This window comes from Heloderma suspectum, chromosome 11 (assembly GCF_057233095.1).
Source record: "Heloderma suspectum isolate Gila_16-S chromosome 11, 16-S_ref, whole genome shotgun sequence".
Taxonomy (NCBI): domain Eukaryota; kingdom Metazoa; phylum Chordata; class Lepidosauria; order Squamata; family Helodermatidae; genus Heloderma; species Heloderma suspectum.
Genome location: NC_139468.1, coordinates 13,100,832 through 13,124,677, shown reverse-complemented (window position 1 = coordinate 13,124,677; position 23,846 = coordinate 13,100,832). Strand labels below are relative to the sequence as shown.

The 23,846-nt window shown below is 46.4% G+C and overlaps 1 protein-coding gene across 1 annotated transcript in view; it reads right to left on the bottom strand.

Moving 5' to 3' along the window:
• Window positions 1-10,945: 10,945 nt before the first annotated feature.
• ARID3B (AT-rich interaction domain 3B) overlaps window positions 10,946-23,846 on the bottom strand; it is a 58,430-nt gene continuing 45,529 nt past the window's right edge. The window contains exons 5-9 of the mRNA XM_084816890.1: window positions 18,756-18,939; window positions 17,145-17,404; window positions 15,294-15,557; window positions 14,248-14,352; window positions 10,946-14,027 (exon numbers count right to left, since the gene is read on the bottom strand). Coding sequence (XP_084673016.1) covers window positions 13,867-14,027; window positions 14,248-14,352; window positions 15,294-15,557; window positions 17,145-17,404; window positions 18,756-18,939 — 974 coding nt within the window. The 3' untranslated portion in view covers window positions 10,946-13,866. The remainder of the gene's footprint in view (window positions 14,028-14,247; window positions 14,353-15,293; window positions 15,558-17,144; window positions 17,405-18,755; window positions 18,940-23,846) is intronic.

Sequence of the window (23,846 nt, the reverse complement as noted above, 5' to 3'; positions counted from 1 at the left end):
AAGACAATCCCGGGCTCTCTCTGCCGCTCGGAGCTGACGGCAGGTGTGAGGCTGCAGTGGTGAAGGAGAACGAAGTGTGGGTGATGGGCAGCGCTGGCCAGCGTGATAGAGAGAGGCCAAGAAAGTGCTCCAAGCTGGCAGAGGTGAGCAAACAGGTGGAAAATATTCAGTAATGTTTACTCCCCTCTGATCCCGAGGAAAGGGCAGGTTCCCACCCCAGAGGGCAGCAGGAGGAGGAGGACGGATGCCAAAACCGGCGGCTGCAGAGGCGAAACTGTTCTCAAGGGCTTTGCTGCCAAGGAAGCAGCTCCTCTTCAAGAGGCATGAAGGGAGGGGAAACAGCAAGCCGGGATGGCAGGCCGAGAGGCCCGCTTGTTGCTAGGGGTGCTATGGGGCATTGCTGCTGACAGGAGATCTTAGGAGGACCGGATGCAGCGTCTTGAGTAGGCCTCACAATAACCTTTGGGGGCAGAAGAGCAGCCCAGTCATTTCAGGTCAGGGGTGCAGAAACTTAGGCCGGGAGGGTCGACTCCAGCTCTCACATCCAGTTTCCCAGATGCCCCCACCCCTTTACCTCAGACCACCATGTATATTCAGTTGTGAAGCACACAACTTGATTTCTTTTCTCCCCTCCCCGCCATTCCATGCTTCACAATTGGTCCTACATCCATGATAGGTTAGAGCAAAAAACAAAACAATAACCTGTTTGCCAACCCAGATTTTAAAAAGGAAGGAGAGAAATGCTCTGAGCGTGTGCACTTTGCATTTTAAATTCATGTAAATCATCACACCATCCTGATTCCGGGACAAAAAAAAAAAGGACTTTGCTTCTGCTGCCCTGTCGCTAAACACACTGACTTGGGAGTAAGCACCATTTTGTGGTAGAAAAGGATAACAGATTGTTAAAGTAAAAGTAATAAAATGAGCATACATAATGAGCATGTACATGCTGGGTTGACGGTTCCCTAACTCTTAAAATGTATAAAAATCAGAAGAAAAGATGCTAAGGTGACCAGCAGCAGCCCTGGTGGGCCCGGGTATGCCTGTCTGGGCCCAGTCCTGATGGAAGGCTTGTCTGCCACTGCCAAAAAAAAAACCAGCTGCACCAATTTAATTCCCAGCGTGTTTCGACACTTGGTCTTTATCTTCTTTGAAGAAGCAAGGGAGAAAGAATCTCCAAGAGTTTTTCCCTTGATAAAGACCACTTGTCGAAACGTGTTGGGAATTAAATTGGTGCAGCTGTTTCTTCTTTTTTGACTTTGGTTTCCAGCCTTACAGCTGTTTTTTCTGGTCCCTACTGGCACTGTTACTTGTCTCCCACTGCCCCCACCATCAGCTGCTCTCTAGATCAGGGGTCCCCAACGTGGCACTGCCATTTTTGCAGGTGCCCACAAGCACCTGCAAAAAATTATCCCCCCCCCGTTTTTTTTTAATATACATACATGGATTTGTATATATCTGCCTAGAGAGCTTCGGCTATTGGGCGGTATAGAAATGTAATGAATAAATAAATATATCCATTGCAATGAATACAAATGAAATGCATACAGCTCTTTAGCAATTACACATATGCTTCAACAAAAGTGGACCAAATATCCAAATAAGTATCCTTTCAAAGGTGGCGTCTATACACCGCTCATTCAAATAGTGAAAATGTTGTAAGCTCCTCAGTCATTGCATTACAGGAGGTGAGCGTTGACCCTTCCAATGTTGCAATATCAGTCTTTAGCTGCCGAAAGGGTGCAGAGAATCCATTTACGCTGACCATTTGTTAATTTCCATCAAGCAGGTAAATAATTTAAAGGAGTGTGTACATCAGTGAATATTTTAAGACTGTTCCAGTACAAAACTTATCTGTGTACTAACCTTCTCCCGAAAAGAAGCAACTACTGAACACTGCCAAAACCTATGTTTGAAAGAAGCATTAGCTGTATTGCGCTATCCACAAGTAGCCAAGTTAGACAATCCCTTATTAAAGAGATGTTGCCGTGTCCAACAGACATGAAACAAACGTTTTTGCTGAATAAGAGACAGCCTAAGATCCATAGATGCGACAGGTAGATGCCAAAGTGGTGATCCACTGATGAAGCATTTTGTGGTGGTACCCACAGCAGTTCCTCTAATTCCCAGATATGCCCAAGGGTCCCAAAAAGTTGGGAACCTCTGGGCTGCGGGTGTGTTTGTGACTTCAGCCCTGAGGTTGAGCCCTAGCTGCACCAGTTTGGGGACATGCAGGGCATTTCTACACCAGCCTAAAATCCTGCATTTAAAACAGGGCTTTCTGCTTTTGTTTTAAATGCAGGATCAACACTGACTCCCTTTACATGTGCTTCCCCACCCTTCTCCCCGTATCTGAGTCTTCCATGATCTTTCATTGATCTCATTCCTCTTCTTGCTGCTTTAAGTCTTTTCATGGAGGAAACTGAAGCGGAACACAACAGGGTAACTTGATAGCTCATTATTTGCGATCTATTTAAAAATGGAACACAGGGCATTTAGTGCAGGAGGGTCATGGTGTCAGGTAAAGAGCCCACAAACTTCTGTGAAGGAGCAATCTCAGTCGCAGGATAAAAGCTCCGTATGATGAAGACCACAGAAGCATGTAGAGATAAGGAACTGTCACAGCTTTTTACCCTGCAGGGCGGATCTGTTTCCCTTTACTTGTGCTTTCCAAATGATATACACCGGATGTTTTGAAGCATCCACCACAGTGATGGGGCACCTTCAGATGTCCAAAGTTGATGCAATGCTAATGTTTTAGCACTATAGCAATTCTAAAATCAAAATGAAACACAACACACTGCCTCTTGTTCTTTTCTAATTCAGTCTTCCCCAGCCTGATGCTCTGCAGATGTTTTGGACTGCAGCTTCCATCAGCCCTAGCCAGTATGGCTAATGGTCATGGTGGCTAAGGAAGATGGGAGCTGCAGGCCAACCCATCTGGAGGAATCAGGCTGCGGGACTTTGCTGTAGCTCTTGCAAATGGGTCAGAAGAGAAAATATCCCTTGTCAAACCTCATCAATTCTGTCCATGTTTAATTCCTTTTTTTGGGTGGTGGTGGAGTGAATGTGTGCGTGTGTGTGTGAGTGAGTGTGTGAGAGAGAGCTGCAATTCTCACATACAAATTATAACTGAATCATAAAGTGGAATAAGACTGCTTTACTAAGCACACTTACTTAGTTTAGGCACACTTACTCAGAAGTTAACACCCATCAAAATTGGGGAGGGGGCATGAACAATAGGACAGTGGTAAAACTATGCTTTATATATAGAAGTCCTGGGGGTCAATCTGCGGGGGGGGGGGGCGGTGTGTGAAATAGTCACACAGCAAGTGATAGGGAAGGCCTCTTTCTGCTTGAGACCCAGAAGTACCACATCTGGTCCAAGCTGACCACCCTGGCTTGATGGACAAAGTCTGCCCTGGCTGAAGGCAGCTTGGTACATTCCCCAAAGCATCACGATTTACTTTGGAGGTTTAGGATGGAAGCATGAATGTGAAAGATACCATTATTTCTTTCCCAGGAATCTAACATGTGGCACAAAGCTCGCCCCATCCCCACTTTGAACCTTCGGTCCCACCCAATATTATATATATTCTGGTGCTGCCACTGCAAAGCAACCAATTCGCCATCAAGAGAAGAAAGGGGCAGGAGTGGAATGCGATGCTCCCTTTGTGAGCAGCTCACGCTTCCTGCCAGCGCTCCCCATCTAGCGTTAGGCTTAGAGAGCTGCAAGTCAAATGGGGTTTCTTCTGCTCATGCCAATGCTTTCCTAATGGCTTGGAACAAGCTGGGAAAAGCTGTTCCAGAAAGAATGGCAAAAGGCACCCAGAATGCCCCTCCTCCGTGTGACTGCCCCATGGTGCAAATTGTCTTTCCACATCAGCCCGTTCTTTACCCCAACCCCAATTCAATATATTCCAGATTCCTCTACCAGGCACGCCCAGTGCAGACGGACAGTGGTTACTGTCCGTCTCGGACCAGGGAAATCCAGGTTCAGATCCCCACTATGAAGCTTGGGCCAGTCACCATTTCTCAGACTGGGAACAACCTCACAGGGTTGTTGTGAGGATAAAGTGGTGTTGGTGAGACTTTGTATGCCTCTAGGTTCCATGGAGGAACAATGGGATATAAAGAAATCCTTGTGCCCTGCCCAGACTTTAAGTCTAGAGGTTTTTCCCCACCTCAGATAATTAAATATTTTCTAGTTTTAAAATTTTCCGAATGGCCACTTGTTATGCTGGGAAAGTCAGTTCTCTTATTTCAGTGACTTTTGAAAAGGAAGCTGTTGATACTTTTCAACAAAGCTCAACGCTTCTGAAAACAAATCTCGTCCTCTTATGTCACATGCAACACAGAAATAAATCATCTAGACTCTATGATCTTAACTACACGATAACTGAGCAGATTGATCTTGCGTGTGCACTTTGGGCACGGCTTGGGGTACTTGGTATGTGATGCGCACTGAACTTTTTGAACTTGTATTCCGATATCCCATGAACTGTTTTATATAAGCAATATTCTGTGGCTTTATTCCTCCCATCTCCACTGGAGGGGCGTAAGAGAGCCAGTTAGCATAGTAGTACATGGTTAAGTGCATCACATTAGAACTGGCACAAGCTATGGTGTTTTGGAGGTGAACATGAGCTGACTGCTCATCTCCCTGACAGGTTTGCTGCGAGGATAAAATGAGTATGTGGGATGCACGTCACCCTGTTTCTTGGGAGGGTTGAGTAAATAATTGGTGAGACTTTGGTTCTGAAACATCATCAATTTTGTCCTCCTTGCAAGAAACTCAGGGTGCCACTAATGGCCACTAATGGTCCTCTTTTCTCCTCCACTCATTTTATATTCTCAATAACCCTGCAAAGCAGGCTAGGCTGATGGGATAGGAATTAGCCCAACTTTGCCCTGGTAGCTTTGCAGCCAAGTGGGGATTTGAACCCAGATCTCTCAGATCCTAGTAAGACACTCTGATCCAGTCTTCCTGAATCTGTTGGCCTCCAGATGTTTTAAACTACAACTCCCAATATCCCCGGCCATTGGCTATGCTGGCTGGAGTTGAAGTCCAAAACATCTGGAGGCCAACAGGTTGCAGAAAGATGCTCTAACCACTACTACAGCACAGTTCATACCTGCATTTTCACATTCGTGGCATCCCCCTTCTGTTAACTTTTAATTATTTACGGATGTTAAAACATTCACAAAAGATAAAAACAAAGAGAGAGAGAAATGGCAAAGACCATGAAAATGCGCATACGTTCACACAAAGCGCCTCAAACCCCTTTATCTCCTCCAGATGAAAATGCCATTGTGATTCTCATTACTGCTTTAATTCTATACAAAATACTTACAGTTGTAGCTCAAGGCCTTCCGGGTGTCCTTCAAAACCCAGTAGGAATGCTAACTTGCAATCCAGTTTCCATCCAACTGTCCAACTGGTTTAACCACCGGAAGAACCACTCCTCCATGGTCTGCCATGTAAACATCTCACAGCAACTGCTGATGTATGAAGAGATTTAGGAACCGGTTCTTGCCCCTCAAGGGCATCCAGTTTTCTTCCCTTGTGGCAAACCTTAGCTAGGCTCTCTGTCAGCATTCAGCTTAAGAGTGCACCTTTAGCTTTAGTAAAACAAACAGGGGTGAGCTTTTTTGGCCATTGATACAAATCCGTAAAAAACAAAACACTTTATATGAAATATTGGGCCCTTCTGTAAGATTTTGGATCGCCAGTCATGACATATCAGTTGGGATTATTCATCTGTCATCTCTTTCAGTGGTTATTTTTCTTTTGTTGATGGATTTTGTTTTGTTTTTCCGATTTGAGTAAGATTAAGTACATGAAAGATTGTATTTGCAAATTATTTTGATAGCTCTGGCCACAGTTCTCGGCATGGGAACCCTTACATATGTGGTCTTGAGCTCCACGATGAAAGAAAAGGCAGGGTACTTAACAACTTAGGATACAATCTATGTCTGCAGAATGCCAGCCCCACAACCAATTATGTGCTAGGGTAGTGAGATCAGTGTGAGGAAGGTGCATGTGTGTTTGGCTGTGATCAAGCCCTTTTGGCATGAGCTAGAGCAACCATCATCCATGGCCAGTTGTCCCCCCCCCCCCCCCCGGTTTATAGTCATAGTCATAAATGGCACCAATTGCTCTTCAAATATCTTGCAGATAACCCTGCTCGGTGACATTTTGTGGTGTGGATTCCACAGACTGATATTTGGACGATTTGCCTTACAGGTGTGGTTGCTACTGGGAGAGGGAGTGACTGGAGCTCAGTGGAATAGCACCCACTTGGCATAATGGAGATCCCAAGTTCAGTCTCCCTTTAAAGGATCCGGTAGCAAGGATGGGGAAGATCCCCCTCTGCACGAGATCCTGGCCGAATGGACAAACGACGTGATTTTACTTATTACATTGGGTCGTATCCAACAGTGTCACTCCACCAACTTAAGTCGCACTTGTTGCACAGGAGTAACGCAGGTTGCACAGGAGTAAGCGGCTTGCACGAGCACAGGTTGCGTCAGTGGAACATTTAGTTGGATGCCCCCTTGCACAGTTCGGAACTTGGTTTATTACTTTTAAATCCCTTCCCATCACAGGATTCCATCCAAGTGTTCTAAACAACTCTGTCCCACTCGCTTTTACAGGGGAACATGCAGACAGACACATTCCAGGTGGAGGACTACAACGGGTGGAGCCAACGTGTTGCCTTTCAGCGGAGTGAAACAAAAGGGACCAAGAGGAATACGTACACAGCCATCGTATGAAGAGGTAGAAGTTTATTGGAATATAAACATTCAGATAACATGTAAGATAGAAAAAAAATCCACCAACAACATATACAGACACTTGCTGGAAGGAGACGTCTGAGGTATTTATTTATTCACCATCTAGGCTATCACATTTTATTTCTTCCTTTAAATAGTTAAGAAAAAAAAGAACTAGTTGCAAGGCTGCTGCCATGGGGCTGTTTCAGAGCAACACCTCCTTCAGATCTCTCCGGAAGGTAGGAGCAGCAGCCAGAAAGGGCTGTATGTATATATACCAATCCCATTTGCTTGGGAAGACCCTGAGCGTCTATATTTGGGAGAACAGCTCCCTCTTTCCACTGTGATGGCTGAAGGAGTCTTTGTCCTTAAGTCTTCTGGTGCTACTCAAAAGCACTGGGGCCTGTTTGCCAGACCAAGGGGGAAAAAAAGGAACACAACTTTTGGAGCGCTGGCCATAGATCAGTGGTAGAGCACATGCTCTGCATGCAGAAAGCCCCAGGTTTAATCCCTGGATGGCCAGCTTAAAAGGATACAGTGCCAGGAAAGACCTCCGCCAGCTGCTGGACAACGCAGGCTCTGAGCCTGGGCTTGATGGACTCTGGCTCAGCAGAAGGCAGCCTCATGCATGTTCGTAACCTTTTGTGCAGTTCAGAAGCAAGCAGACCTGCACCTGCTTGACGGCAAAAGCATGGGGGCTTGGTTTCTGCATGTGCACACCCTTACTCACAAGCCCGGCCTCTTGATAGCAAGCCCCCACGTAGAGCGCTTGAAAAGAGGGAAAAGAAAATCGCCCCTGCAAAATGAAAACCATCACAGGAAAAACAGCCCTTCCCATCATATCAAAAGCCCTGAGTGCCATACAATCTTTTAATATTCAGAGTCAGGTAAGATAGGGTGAAGCCCCCCGCCCCCCAAGTCATAATCTGCTGTTGGTTTCTTGACCCATCCCCCAAACCTGGCAGCACAGCAGAAACAGCTACACAACTCAAGTCAAGCTTATCAGCATCAAAAACAGAGGGGCATATGGATTTTCACAGTCTAAAATGGCTGACCCAGAAAACAATAAAGGGTCCAAGTTTGATGCTGCAGCTTATTTTAATGAGGTATATATATTTATATATATATATTTATTTATATATATTGTTACAAATCCACAAGTCTACCCTTTTCCCTGAACTGGATAAGAACAACCCTTTAGTTCCCTGCCTAGTTCCAGTTTAGCTGCGTAAGAAGCTTACAGGCATGAATACTCTCATAGTGCGCAGGCCATTTCACTGATCCAAGCAGCTTTCTGTGCAAGAAATGCAATGTTAGCAAGCGCAACAGGGCCAAATTAGGCATGACAGTTGGAGACACGTTTGTTTAAAACTCAGGTCTACTTGAAATTGCACAGAAAACAGTGCTGGAGGCCTTTTTTTTTTTTTTAAAAGAGAAGAGTTTAGTGAGTTTAGGGGTGCTAAACAACCCCCCATAACTTACCCCTCAAGTTGCTTTTCCCTATGGCCAAGCTCTGATTCTGAAGTGAGCTTGGTTGGGAGAAAAGCACTGGAAGGGGAGGGCTATGAGAAGATAAGTGGCAAGTGCAAGGCGGTTGGAAGTTCAGCTCTACTTAACCATGCACCCCCTTTTCTTAAAAAAAAAATCAGTTACCCATCCCTGCTTTATACACGATCAGAGCAGAACCAAATTTAAAAAGAAACGTGACGTCACTTTTATGTCTACTTTGACCCACATTAAGCAAGAAACCCAAGAATTCATCGTTCTCCGAGCTTATGAGAAAAAGTGTTCAGGAAAATCAAATCCCTGCTCCAGTCTTCCCTGCCACCCCAGTTCTGAAATGAGGAAACCAACCTAAGTATGCAAACCAAGCAACTTTGGATATTTGCTTAGTTTATACGATTACAGGATTTTGCTTTTTGTGCTCCACTTGGGTATGGTCTAAAGAAAGAACCCTGGGACCCAATGAATACTGGTGGGATCTGTAGGAAGGCTTAGAACTGTGTTAAGTGCTGAAGCCACACTGCATACCTTTAGGTTTTCCCCAGCTCCCAAAACATGAGAGCTAGAAACCTACTCTTAGGGCACAATCCTATGCATGTTTAGACAGAAGTGTCCTAAAACTCCCCAGCATGGCTAGGGCACGCTGGGAGTTGTAGGATTTTTTTTCTGTCTAAACACACATAGGATTGCACCTTTAAAAAATAAATAAAAGCAGAGGCTATCATGATTCCACAGAAGTACTGCTAGGAGCTCCATTTCACAAGCTGGAACACAACCACCGCTGCCTCTTTGCTAAACGCCATTCCAACTGGGGCAATCTTAGGTTGTGTGGAGAAAAGCCACACACAAACAACTTTAAGCACCAAAATGCCTCGGGAAGATTTAAAGAAGAACCTACTCCTGCATGGCTTGTGCTAAAAGCAAGGGCCCAAAGGCAGCGGGTGGTAAAACCAGGTGGACAAATCTCACAGCACACGCATCCTTCGTAATCTCATCATCCACTACCATAAGTCAGCTGGTCAAATTCATCAGACCAGCTGTGCCGAGGGGTTTTATTATCGATAACTTCTTTAGCCACAGGTTCCTGGCAGGGGAAATGCTCCATGGAGCAAAATACTGGGGCTGGGTGCATTCAGGCCAAATGGGAGTAGCAAGTAACTTTAAAAGTGCCATGTGTAAATTGAAGGCGAGCCCTGGCTTTGAGCATGTCCAGCTTTGGTTGTCCATCTGGCCTCTTGTCACCACTTTTCAAGGGGAGGAACAACCTTGCACTTGAGAAGTGAAAGGCTAAGGGCAATCAGTGGGAGGAGCCTAGCACCGGCCACATGCACAGGATGGCCCTTGCACCCCATGTAGAGAGCTTATGTCGCCATCCAGGACTGGGGATGGCTGTGCAGCTCTCCAGACAGCTGTATTTCAGTGCCCAGCCTGACCCCCATGCCCCCTCCACAGTCAAGTCTACAACAGTCCTTGCCACCAAGCTATAATGGAACATGTGCGCTATGGCATGTCAGAGGCAGATGTAACATTAACCTGTGCAATCTCTTGGGCCTAGCTTTTGAGAAATTGCCCTGGTCGGTGAAAATGCAAACTGAATTCTTGCCACTTGTTTTAGTAAGATTTAATCGGGTTGTGGAGGAATAACAGATCACTTTGCAGGCCATCTGGCCTGGGACACGGATGTCCAACTTCTCCTTCCTCTAGGTCATGCAGCACATGCAATTGGCTGGAATGAGGTTATCGACTGGAGAAGGACTGAATTTCTTGGCAAAAGATCTGTACCAGAGGTAGACCGGCAGCGATCCTTTATCTTTCTGGAATCTGCACGAGAAGGTGGTGTAATACAATGTGCAGGAAATATTCAAAAGTAGCAGTAGTGTGACACCTTCATTGGGCCAATGGAAACATCACAAATATGACCAAGCTTTCAAGTTTGCCAAAACGTTTCTTCAGGTGTGCAGAAGAAGCGCTCTGGTGAGCTCAAAAGCTTGCTGAATTGGTCCTTATAGAAGTATTATGCTACTTTCACTTTTCCCTTCTTCTTTTTAAAGATTCTAATGGGCAAAGTTAGGGTCTGCAGGGAAACATCCAATGTGTCTTTGCTTTTTGAAGTAGCTGTTGGCTGAAGAGAGATAACATTAAAGTGTGGAATCTCTCTCTCTCTCTTTCTCACATACACACCTATACTGGCAAGAGTTTTTACACCGCCTTGATTAAAATTTGGCTGAAGGGCAGATAAGATCTGACCCATCAGCTGGCCGTCCCTGGTCCAGGATTAACAAATACAATCAGACCCAGGAACTGTCAATGGGAACTGTAGGTTTTGGATGCACAAATGTACAGTTGCTTTGCTTCTGCTGGAAAATGACCAAATTAGTTGCAAAGAAAGGTTGTTTTAATAGACAGTGGACAAGATACCCATGTGAAATTCGCTCTGTGGAATGCCAGTGAGAATTACTCAGAAGATGTCAGTGGAGGAACCACAGACATTAGCATACCAGTCACTTTCAAGGATTGAGGAGACAAGAAACATTTCTGGTAGGCTGTTAACCAATCAGTCTGTTCCATGGTGGGCAGGGGGGTTCAAATAACACATTCCTCCACAGGAGTGCCTTTGGACATGTTACTGCAGAGAAACGCAGTACTGAAATTGGACACTGAGTGATTCTTTTTTTTTTTTTGAGACGCTAAAGCGAGCAGGCACCAGTGTTCTGCGCGCAAAGATCTGTCCAGAAAGTAAGGTTTTTATTTTGTTTTTGTCATTCACTATCAATGCATTTCTATTCTGCCTTCAAATACAATTCTTCAGAGGCAGTTTTCCCAAGTGTATTTTCCTCTGCAGGAATTTGTCCAGAAGCACTGCTGCCAAACAAAGAGAATATGGGTCTAACCTCTTCCTTTGGACCAACAAGTACCGCAACAATTCAGTAGCTTCAAAGTGACACAAGTGCCTAGAATGATTTCCAAGTTGGGGGCCTGGCCTCCCCTATGAAATCCACTGTTGCTGTGAAGTAGCCAATAAAACAGGAAGGACTGTTGTTTAGAGGGGCCTTGGCTGCCTTCCAGCTGTATGCTGCAGGGGTTCGGTGCTGGAGTTAAAATCTATTGGGTTTGGATCCTACAAGAACCAGAGTGCTGTCAATAAGCTGAGAATTAATCAGAAGCGTGGCCAGATTTTTACTTCAAGGGTCGTAAGTAAACAAGAATGCTACCGAGGTCCAGCAGCGTGGTGGGATTGGGATGCCCTGAACATGGATTATTTTGCAAAATCCTGAACTCGTAAAGCAGGGGTGTTGAACCTCTTTCAGCCTGAGGGCCGAATTCCATTTTGGAGAAATTCTCGGGAGCTGCATACTAGTGGTGGATGGGGTTGAAGGCAAAGGGGCGGGACCAACCAACCTTTTACAATGGGGGGAAAACTGCACAAAAACTGCAAAACCACCAAAACATTGGTGGTTGGAGGAAAGTCTAGCCTGGCCTTCAGGGAAGCCCTAGGCGGCCAGATCTGGCCCCCAGGCCTGAGGTTCTACACCCCTATCATAAACCCTTCTAGGAGAACTTCCCCCTGCCACAAATGAGTGAGAGCCAAGCCAGCCGAGGAAAAATTAGCCTGCAACCACCACCGCCTAGCACCCCATGCCTGAGACACCTCGCATCAAGTGCTTCCATGCTATGTCGAATACATCAAAGCTTTCTGATCCTTCACTCGGGAGGTTGCTTTTTTCTTTTTCTGTGTGTCTTTGGTGCTACAATATATAAAATTAAAAATAAAAAGCAGTCGACAAGACATATAAAAAGAAGCTTTAACATATGCAAATCCTTCCAGAAGAGGGGGGAAAAATAATAAAACCAACAAACACAGCAATAAGTACATATTTCTGAGGTATTTCATCTGCTCTGGAAAAGCCGGTGCAGATCTGTAGGATGACTGAGATCCACCAGGGTAAGAGTGGGAGGGGCTGATCCCTATTGGCATGGAGATGGGGCTGTCAATCCAATGGATGGACAGGGGAGTTCAGCTATAAGGAACGAGCAGAAATAGACTGAGGTTCACGGGAGGCACAGGAACGTGGGAGTGTGTAGGGTAACCTTCCCCAACTGGGTGACCTCCAGGGTTGGACCACAACTCTCATCATCCCCAGCCAGCATGGGGATGCCCAGTTGGGGAAGGCTGATATAGGGGAAAATAAAAAAGCAGAGGAACCCACTTGTCTGGGGGGAAGAGGCAGTCAAAATATCAGCCAGTTCCCTCATTAGGACTTAAAAAGGAAAAGCATGGGGGAGGAGCTAGGAAGCCTTAGGTTGTAGGGCTATGATGCAGTCATCTGGGGTGCCCCACAAAAGGGAGCAGTCAGTTCCCCTTTCCACATGCTACACAAATAGGCTGGAACTACAGAGGATTCTGGCAAAGTGTTCAGCAAATGAGTGAACACAGGCAGTGCTACAAGCATACCTTGTACTTCCAGCATCAAGATGTTTCAAGTCCTCACTATATTTTTGGGAGATAAGGAGGCAGAGAAAAAGAGACAGGAAGAGACAGACAGAGCACGTAACAAAAGTGCCTCCTTGGGGGAATCTCAAGCAATCTTCACCATTAGATTTTTGCCTGGAAATAACTTTTTTTTTTTTTAAACACCCACGTCTCCATCCCCAGGATGGAAAGAACAGAGCAAAGGAATGCCATGGTTTAAAACATTAAGGAAAGAGCCTGAAAGAGTTAGGCTGTGGAACAGCCTCCCAGCACAGGTACACAAAACACGCTACGGTAGCTAAGACTGGGCAAAGCCACAGAGAACAGCCCATATAGAGCCCTCTTGCTCTACACAGTCTGGAAGTGAAAGGCCTGCGCAGTCCCCCAACTGTACTACTCCATGCTGCAGATGAAGTAGCACTAAAAAGGCATTTTCATGCCGAGACCATCCTCCAGAGGAAGGCCGCAGACCAAAACCGAGAAAGAACAGGGAGGGGACAAGAAATGCCCTGCCACTTTAAGCCAAAGCCAGCAAACTGGGAAGATGGAAGAGCACTAGGGAGGGGACGTGGTTAGAGTCACATGCCAACAACACAAACAGAAAGATCAAAGAGGAGCGTGTGTGCGCATTTGTGGAGCAAGCTGAAAAGGCGAATTCTAAGGGTGCGTTATGATTGAGAAAAGAGCTATGTTTCCCCACTGCCTCTGGGGGTAGGATTGTCAATACACTGCAGTCATGTTGGGGTGGGGGAGAGGGAAGAATTCTTTGGGCTTCCATCTTGAAAAATGGGTTTCTTGCCTTGACCTTTTGCTACAGTGGTGATGCTCAGTCATCTACAAAAATGCACAGCCTGTCCAGAGAATCCCTGATTGAAACACGCCCTGTGTCCCCCCCCCCCCTTTCTTTCATAGAGGACACAGCAAGACCTGAAGAAAGGCTACATCGATAACAAGCCCATCCTGACGGGAACCTTGCCGGTACGGAATCTTCGGCTCTCTGCTGCTGGCCGGTCGCACAGTGGGCCCCTCAAGGTGAGGCAGCCAGCGGGCTTCCATTTGAGCCTCAAGGAGCTGACGGAGGCCAGAGAGCAAGCCTGCCCTGCCTGCCTTCCTCCTCAGAGAGACCAGCTGGTGGAGGGCTCAACACTGGGGGTGCCCCTGGAGGACGTCGGGCTGGGCGAGCAGTGAGAGGAACTGCTGCTGCTCCCACCGCCAGTGCTCTGTGTGCTGGACCCGGCGATGAGGTGGACAACAGGCTTCTGGGCAAACAGGACTCCTGTCGGGCAGAAAGAGGGGTGGAAAATTAGTAGGCCAACGGAAGAGAGCCTTGGAATATCAGCATCCTTTTGTTGCGCATTCCGCCCTAGCATGGAGAAGGAGCGCAGGAGGGAACTCAGTGGTCCAAACAAAGCAGCCCAGCTACAGTGTTCACTGGAGGCTTTATTCCAAAAATCCCATGCCCCTCCCCGTTTTCAGAAGCAGAGATACTCTCTCACCGGCATAGATTGTGCCATTGATCTCCACTGACATATTAATGCTTCCAAAGCCAGATGGGGTCCAATTCAATGCTGCTGCAGTTGCTGCGGAGTCTGATTTATCCTCTGGCGGGGAGCAGGGAGGAATGGGAGGGAGAAAAGACCAGTGAGAGTCAGGTTATGCTTGTCCCATCACTGAGGATTACCCGATGTAGTTACCCAGCTTGGGAATGCCTCTCTCTGGGCCACTCCCAGAGACCTTCTATTTATAGGACAGCTAGCCTATTGATAGAGACCTTGGTCGTGTTCTTTCCTCTGCCTTAGTCCGCCGTGTGTGTGTGTGTGTGTATCTGGGAGGAAATAATGGATCCTACCATGACCACAGAGTGGTACTGGGGAAAGAAAAAGCTGCCAGGCATTGAAGGCAGGCACTGTGGGACTGAGGGACACATCTGGTATGGAAACTGTGTGGTGAGTGGCTAGGCCAGTCCCCTGTCCCTCCACCCTTTCCAGCTGGAGCAGAACCAGCCTCCAAAACTAGCCTCCAAACGGGCCCAAGAAAAAAGTGTCTGTCCATGGTGGACTCTGCAGCAGGGGTGCCGGTCATTTTCTCCATTGCCAGTGCCTCTGCTGCTGAGATGATGGAGATCTGATCAGTCTCAAAGCGAGAACCATGTGTCTTGCGAGATGTCTGATCGCACCATGCCTGCGCAGCTTGCCAGGCCAGCTTTGAGAGGAGGAGGCTGCTCGACCCCTTCTCCTGCTAAAAGGAGGGCCAGGAGTAAGTCGTAAGGGAGAGGAGTCACAAGGTGATGCCCCAGGTCTGGATGAAAAGCTCCTATGGGCCAAATGTGGCCCAAGGGCTGTAGTTTGCCCACCTCTGGTTTAAACTAAGAGGTGGCATCTATCTCCCCACACCCCATGCTTTATGTGGGGCAAAGGGTAGCTTGGTGCTGGGGTTGGAGCAGGGCTAGTGCAAGTACTGTACCCAAGGAGAACTCTCCCCACCCTTTAGACATCAAAGAGGGGCAACACAAAAGGCCACCGGACTGTACAGGACATCTCACCTCGCCCGTTGATTTTGATCTTCATGGGCAACTGCCGTGCCATGCTGAACAGGTTCCGCTGAAATGCCTGCTGGACAAACCGCTGCTCTTCCTCTGTCATCCGCGCAATCTTCTCGGCGGGTTCTCCGGACTCCAGCCTCTCTCTCAACTGTTCCAGAGTGGTGGTTCTTGTTGCTGCTGCTGCTGCGGTGGCCTGTTGATTTGCCAAGGTCACAGGCACGGCAACACGATTTGGCGTGGACACAGTCAGGGGGATGCCATCACCTATCAAAGCAACTGTATAAACTCAAGACCTAGACAAAGCCCCTTTCTTGAGCTAAGCAGAGACCAGTTGCCCCTTGTTAGGCAACTTACCAAACTTAGAAGTGCTTTACACATGCTAGGTGTTATTTATTAATAAACTGCCCTTAGCTTTCTGCTTTAGGACAGCAGCTGTTTTGTTCCCACACTGACAGCGACATTAGCGTTGCTAGCAAAGAGGTCTTGGGGGAAAGAGGCACTTGCAGCTTAAGGACAGAGGAAGAGCCCTGCTGGATCAGGCCAAAGGCCTGTCTAGACCAGCATTCTGTTCCCACAGTGGCCAGCCAGATGCCCCAATGGGAAGCCCACAAGCAGGACATGAGTGCAACAGCACCCTCCCACCCATGTTCCCCAGCAACTGGTCTACAAAGGCATACTGCCTCTTATCCTGGAGGTAATATATAGCCATCATGACTACTATTTTGTTTTGTTTAGAAAAAAATGTTTAAATTCTGCAAACATGGTGTGAAGTTATTCTCCTCCTCCTCCTCTTATAGTATTATTTATTTACAGTATTTGTATACCGCCGCTCATACAAATAGATCCCAGGGTGGTTCACCAGACTGCGCTACGACAGACTGCAACTATATAATTAAAGTACACAACTAAAAGAAAAAGCGGTTTCCAAATCCGCTACAACTTCAAAAACAATTCAGAGGCCGAAGGGACAACTCAATTACAGTGTTTAAAACAGTGGAAATCCTTTTCCGTTGGATCTAAAAAAAGAAGTAAAAATAAAATGCCTGAGAAAATAAAACTCGTCTTAACCTGGTCCTTAGAAGATAACGTAGGCATGACACAAATTTCCCTGGGGAGGGAATTGTATAACTGGGGGGCCACCAATGAAAAAGCCCTCTCTTTCATGGCCACCGACCTAATTTCTGATGGTGGTGGCATGCTGAGAAGAACTTCTGGGGAAGCTCTCAAACCCCTGTGCAGGTTGATATGGGAGGACGCCCTTAAGGTGCCTAGATGAACAGTGGTTAAAACAGCCTCCCCCGACCTGGTGCCCTCCAGATGTGCTGGACTGCAATTCCCATTATTCCCAGCCAGCATGCCCAACAGCATGCCGGCTGGAGTTGTAATCCAACATACCTGGAGGGCACCAGGTTGGGAAGTCTGGGTTAGGAGATGAAACAAAGTGAGAAAGCTCACAGAGCACTCTAGGAGGTGAGAAACAGAAGTTTATCCCAGATTCTTAAGGGAAGAGGGAGTCAGCGAATGCAGTGACTGGTTGCATTTAAAGGAACTAGTAAAATGGTATGCCCCACCTCAATAATTTCAAGACCATGCAATAACCCTGGCAGCCTTCCATGTACGTAACTTTTGTCACCAAGCAGAATGCCATCCATTGTGATGGATGTCACATGTACAACCAACTGAAATTCTTAGATCTGCTGGATAACCAGTCTCTGTGGCTGCCTCTTGCATCCTGGGTGATCCCCGCCTGCACATGCTCAGCGTCCCGCTCAGGCAATCCACCCACCGCTTGCCATCATTGGCACCTGGCCCTTCAGGCTACGTCATCGGCCAACAGGGTAACTGACTGACCTTTCCTGAGAGTGCCCGCTGGAGGCAGGTGGGAGTTGCTGGTTCCGCTGCCAGGGGCGAGGCTAACGATGGGGAAGCGGATCTTTGGAGGACACAGGAGTGAAGGAGGCCCCGTGGCAGCTGGGGAGTAACTGAACAAGGACGAGCTGTAACTGGGCCGTCGGCCTTCCCGCCTGTTGCCATCAATGGCAGCCTGCAGCTCCGCGGGAGAACTTAAGGACTTCTTCTCACATTCATAGGCATAGAGGTACTTCATATACCTAGAGGGGAGAAAAGCAAGCAAGCAAGCAAAAACCGGAGATGTTTACCTGGACAGGAGAGCCAGAATCTAATTCTTCTCATGGAGGCTCCTCCTCCCTCAACTGTCACCACCAGCAGCCGTTCCAGTGGGCAGAGCTGAGGGAGATGAGAGGGAGAAGCAGGGCCATTCCACCAGCCCTGCTGAAAGCATCAGTTTTCTCCCCTCATCCCTCCGCTCTTTTTTCCTTGTGTGCTGTGTCTTTTTAGATTGTAAGCCTGCCGGCGGGGACTGTCTTGTTTAATTGATTATACGTGAGCCACCCTGGGAGCCTTTTGGGCTCAGGAGCAGCGTAAAAACACTTCAGATAAATAAAATAAATAATCCACCATTTAGCCACTAGAACCATGCAGTAGGATCAATTTAGACATCATATCACAGCATGGTTTGTGCACCATAGTTTGAGCTTCCAGATGTACAGCAAGCAAATTATGGTTTAGAGCTTTTCACCTGCTTTTATTTTCTAGATGCCCAGCACTCAATATCATAAGTTCACTCCTGTCTCCATGGTGCAGCAAGCTCTCAAGGCAGAACAACAGCCCTAAACTGTAGTTTGCTAACTAGCTGTGAATTCAAACCTAACAGTAAGCATAAGCCGTGATTTGCAAACCAGCTTCAAACCATGGTTCGATATCCTGGTTTGGCAACTCCTCGCAAATCATGGTTTATAAGGTGGCACAGGTTCAGATGTAACATCAAACTATGATTTGGCATATCTGAAAGCAGGTATAATCTCCTAATGTATCCTTAGAGGCTTCTTGTGAGAATAAATGAAAGAATAGTAATGAAGTGTATGATGGCAAATGCCTTTTACAAAAACGTAGAAAGGGGGAATGGGAATAACACCAGTACATCAATAGTCCAATCAGCTGCAGGATAAAAGTAAAATAAAAAAATAAAAAAGCAGCTGAGCAAAACAGTATTTATAAAGTCTAATACTGACAATCATATAGGAATTCCAAAGTATTCTGAATAACAAATATACAATGGGCCTGTTTAGATGTTATGGTTTAGTATGATAGGAATGAGCCTAGGTGAGACTTGGGGTTGAGTGCTTCCACACACCTCCTCTGGTGTAGTCATGAGGAGATCAGAAGCTTTTGCTTTCATTTTTTATTCACTGCAGTTTAGTATTAAGTCCAAAGCAATTTAGTGTTGCATCCAAAATTTGATATATAAAGGAGACAAAAGGAAGTGGCACATCTAGTTACTGGTTTTTCTGCTATCCAAGTCATGTTCACCCCCGCCCCCCTGTTTTTTTCCTGCAGCACACCGGGAGGTTTACACAGGCTTGTGGAAAACTCAGGACTTACTGGGTGCGAAGTGTAAATGCAGCACTGGTGATGGAGGTGGGAAGGTTAAGGCCTTTGGTGATCTCTCTCCAGATTTTCTTGTTGATGATTTCTACCAGCCCTCCTTTCTCTGTTACCAGTTTGTAAAGCATGTAGAGGTCGAGGATCTGCTTTGCCATGATGGGGATGCGGTTGATTGGTGTTCCTGTAGCCATGTGCAAAGTAAGAGAGAGGAAAAAGGGAATCAAGGTAAGAAGAAGCCAAACCGACTGCAACTGGATCTTATGCCTGGAAATGCCCACCAAAAGCCTTTGCGACGCTGCCTCTCTCCCTGCCTCTGTCCAAATCCCTCCTTAAGACACCCCTTTTCTGTAAAGCCTTTAGCTCAGGGGAAAGGCAACCTGGTGCCCTTTAGATGTCTTGGACTACAACTCCCATAAGCCCAAGCCAGCATGGCCAAATGGTCAGGGGTGATGTAGTCCAAAACTTCTGGAAGGTACCGGGTTGCCTATCCCTGCTTTAGCTCAATCCCATAGTCCTCATCTACTAAACCTAAAGACGTGTAACCGAATGGTGCACACATTTTTCCCATTACCCTCTCCTTCACTTTCTCTTGCCTCCCTCTGTTCCCTCCTCTGTGTTGAATGTTATAAGCTCCTCTGGACAGTGACCTGGTCTTTTGATATTACTCTAAAGTATCATGCACACTGATGGCATTGTGGGTGCATACTACCATCCAAATATACATTCTGTACAATGTATGAAGACCTTCCCCATGAAAGGAAGGAAAGACTCTAATTCTTATAGGAGCCAAGTTGAGACCTTTGGGTTCCCTAAATGAGGTCGAAGTGCAGTAACACACTGAAGGTCTGCTCCTGGCACACTCTTTCCCTTGGGGCAGGCAAAAAAAAATCAATCAGATGAAGAGTCCTGACCCTAGGCAACAGCTTGAGAAGGGGCCTGGCTTGGGGGAAAAAGGAGCAGCAGACATGATTATGTCCAGGAGGCTGAGATGTGAACAACTAGGGGCTTTGGTCCCTGCAAGATTTCCAGTGCATTCCTGAGAACAATTTAATGTTCGCCTTCAAGAACACCACAGCCTAAAGAAGGAAGGAGCAGCTTCCTATCTGCCAGTATACCAGAGATGGGAAACCTTTCCCACACCAAAAAGCATGAGCTTGAGATCTGCATCTCATTTACTTATTTAATTGCATGCCATTTATTTTTTGTATGCCATTTCCCTGAACACAGCTTTTCCATTCCAGAACTGTTATCCTCAAAAATGAAAGATGGAGGCTGACATGTTTCCATTTTACAAATACAAACCGGGGGGGGGGGGGGAGCATTTATCTCACTTCTTGTTTCATTTCTTTTACCATTTTAACCATATTTCTCAAAGTTTATCTCTGCAACCAACCAGATGGGTTAGAAACTTATGTTTGACAGTTGGGATGCTAAGATTTCTAACAAAAGCTTCTGGATGCAAAACAACAACACATTCACAAAAGATTGATAGCTGGTTCACACCTTCCCTCATGTGATGTTGTACATGACTTCCTCGAAAGGAGGGGCTGGGATAGGGTTAGCACTGGCTAATCTGATGCATCTGGGAAGCCCACAAGCAAAGCTGGAAGAGAATAGCCCTCCCCTGCTGTTCTCCCACAGCACCTGGTATTAAAAGATATACTGCCTCTGATCCTGGAGGTTCCTTGTAGATATTATAGATATTAGCCATTGCTAGACATATCCTCTGTGAATCTGTCTTACCTCCCCTTTAAAACAGGGGTGGGAAGCCTCTGGCTCCCAACTCCCATCAGCCCCAGGCAACAGAGCCAATGATCAGGGATGATGGGAGTTGTAGTCAGCCTAACATCACCTGGAGGGCTACATTCATTTCATTTTTCATTTATTACATTTCTATACCGTCCAATAGTCAAAGCTCTCTGGGTGGTTTACAAAGACTTTAAGCCTTAAAAATACAATACTGTAACATAATATAAAAACCATTTACATACAAATATATAAACACACACACACACACCACTTTATCAAAATAAGAACTCCCCGGACCCGTTAAAAACCTTATCATTTGCTATCAAATGCCCTAGAGCAGAATAAGGTCTAAGCTTAATGCCGAAAATATGACAATGTTGGCACCAGGTGAGCCTCGTTGGGGAGATCATTCCATAATTGGGAGGCCACCACTGAGAAGGCCCTCTCCCTTGTGGCCACTGGTTCCTCACCCCTGCTTTAAAGCCATGTAAGCCATGGCTTACATGGCTTACATGTAAGCCATCCATGTAATGGATCCATTACATCCATCACCACATCCTATACCAGTGAATTCCATAAGTTAATTATGCACTGTGTGAAGTACTTTAACTATCTCATGATATGTAAACAAATATCAGCTACCACCTTAGTGCATCCAGAAATGCTGGATTTTTAATTAGCCCCAGCCTCTGCGCTCTGAAATAAAGACGACTACAAGGTTTGTGTGAGCATTTAAAAGGGTGGGTAAGAATAGGAGTTTTATGGTGCAGTGGCACCAATGATCTGAGTCATTCTTTTGAAGTCTGGCCATAATGTTGTACTCGACTGATTTCATGACCATTCAAGTCTTTGGCAGCCAAAAAGATGCATTTATCATCTCCTGATGGGAAGCTCATGAACACATCACACCCTGGTTTCAACACTGTCTGGGGACTGTATGTTTTAGGGGCAGGTGTCTCAATTTTCCTCTCTGCTCATGTGCAACTTCCTTCTGCCAGCTAGCAAATCTGATCTCATTAAGTCCCCTAATGTTTTAAAGAAGAAAAGTATTTTTTAGAAGCATGAAGACAACACACACAGCAATGTCCTCACCAATGAACGAAACCCCTTGCATGCCAGATAGCTCAATCCACAGAAAACTTGGCCGGGTGCTTTTTTAAAAAAAGTCACAGGTATTCAAGCAAAACACATACATAATAGTTAGAGGAACACTACAAGGCAGTAAGGACTCAAACTAAATGAACTTCCCTGCTCCAGCAGGTTTTCTCTCATGTTTGACTGCGTGTTCAATGCATGCCACTGTACCAGTGATGGGGTGGGTGGGTAGAGATTTATAGTTAACAACTGACAGGCGGAGAAAAAGCTTAAATCCACTCCCGTCCTTTTGGCTTTACTTTTTATAAAAAGGTGTCAAGAAACTTACATGCAGGTAGTTAGGCCCAACTCTTAACTGGAGTATTTGTATGGAAGAGACTCCTTGGCACCTAGCAAACCCCACAGCATTAGGAAAGCTGAGGGGTGGTTCAGAAATTATACCAAACCATGGTTTGGTGTTACCTGAATGAGCAGTGGGCACCTTCAGGCTCATAGACTTCCTCCTCCCCTCGCACATGGAGATCCCCTCCCTTCCATCCTAGTTTGAAGGAAGCCATAGTTTGCCAGTTAGTACAAAATGGCAAATTCTGGTTTGCTTCATGCCAGGATTGCACTGCTCATTCGCACAACGCTAAGCCCTGGTTTAGAATTCCTTCTGAGCTAACGTCTACTCTCCAACAGAATGCAATTAAAACAATTGCTGGCCAAAGTCTTAGCAGCCATGCTGGTGCCAGAGAACATGCAAGGAAATGGAGAAAACTGGTAGAAGCTATCTGACATTTAATTTCAAGATGTTTTAAAAAGGCCATCTTTATTACAACACACCAAAGCAAAAAAAAAAACAGCATCAAAAACAAATATATTTGCTTTTCAGGGTAAACTACAGACGGGCAACGGGCAACCTGCAGACCACACGTGCCCTGCCAGGAAAGAATGTGAGCATGTGGAGATGTCTGGCAGCTCAGATTCAGAATAGGAACAGCCAGAAAAGGGTGAAGCAACCTCCCCAGTGAGCCCAGATACAGAGAGACTTTCTTCCCAACACCATGACATACAGATGGCCCAGCCTGAACAGCTCCCCCATTCCTCCACCATGAGAGCTCAAGTTTCGGAGGGAGAGGAGGGTGAGGGGCGTGACTTGAGGGATGCTAGGGTCCGTTGCAGAGCAAAGCAAGAAAGGTTAGGGGCAGGGCTCAGATGCTCCACCAGGTTGGCCACTCGTGGAAGCCAACACAGGAGGGAGCCACCCTAAGGGAGGGGGATCACTGCCAAGCAAGTCTGGCCATGAAGTTCTTGCCCAGTCTGCTGGCAACTTTCCTAATGTCCACTTTGTATCTCTATTGATATTTGTAGATGTGTGGATTAGCTGGTCCATTGCAGTCTGAGAGTTTCCTAGAATTTGCAGTTTTAATGAAGCTAGTCGTTAACCAATAAAGTAGTGTTAGCCTGGAGCTTTGTTTCCTGGAGTGTGTTGATTGCAAAGGAAGAGGAACATGACATGGCCCATGGCCAACCTCCATACAGCCCACCAAGACACCTCGCTGCTCCTCAGGTGACTAATGCTGGGAACAGCTGAGGAGCGTGCAGGTCGGTGCACTCTTCAGCTTTTCCTAGCACCAGTCAGCTGGGCAGCACATGATATGGGATTTCAGTGATCCCATCATGTACCTCTCTCACTTCCCAGCTGATTGGCAGAGGGGGGAGGCAAGGGCAGCTCAGGTGCCACCCACTGCTGGCATGTGCCCTCTGTCCCACCTCCGCATGTAGCCCTTGGAGGAAAAAAAAAAGATTACCCAGACCTGGTCTAAGCACTGTTAGATAAAATCTGCTTCCCATTAATTCAGCTAAAGCCTTACATCAAGCAAACCGAACAAAGCATTCAACCCTCATTTTATTTGCTCAAGGTAAACAAAAATAAGCTAAAAAGTCACAAAAAGTACTGCTGATTTGAATGATGACTTCAGTTTTTACAACCTAAAGAATTATGCCTCTTTATGAAAACCTCTCTTCGGACAGTGACACTTTAAGCTACTTTATCACTTCACAATTTGCTTCTTCTTTAGTACACTATAAACAAATTTAGCCAATGAAATCTTAAAAACAGACATGCAAGGCCAAATAGGAAATGCCACAGTGGGTAGATCACATATGAGGGCCAGTTTGACAGGAAAGGGCGAGAAATCCCCAACCAAACATGACAGATGCTGCCCATAGGACAGATTTCCTGTAAACCGTTGTTCGACT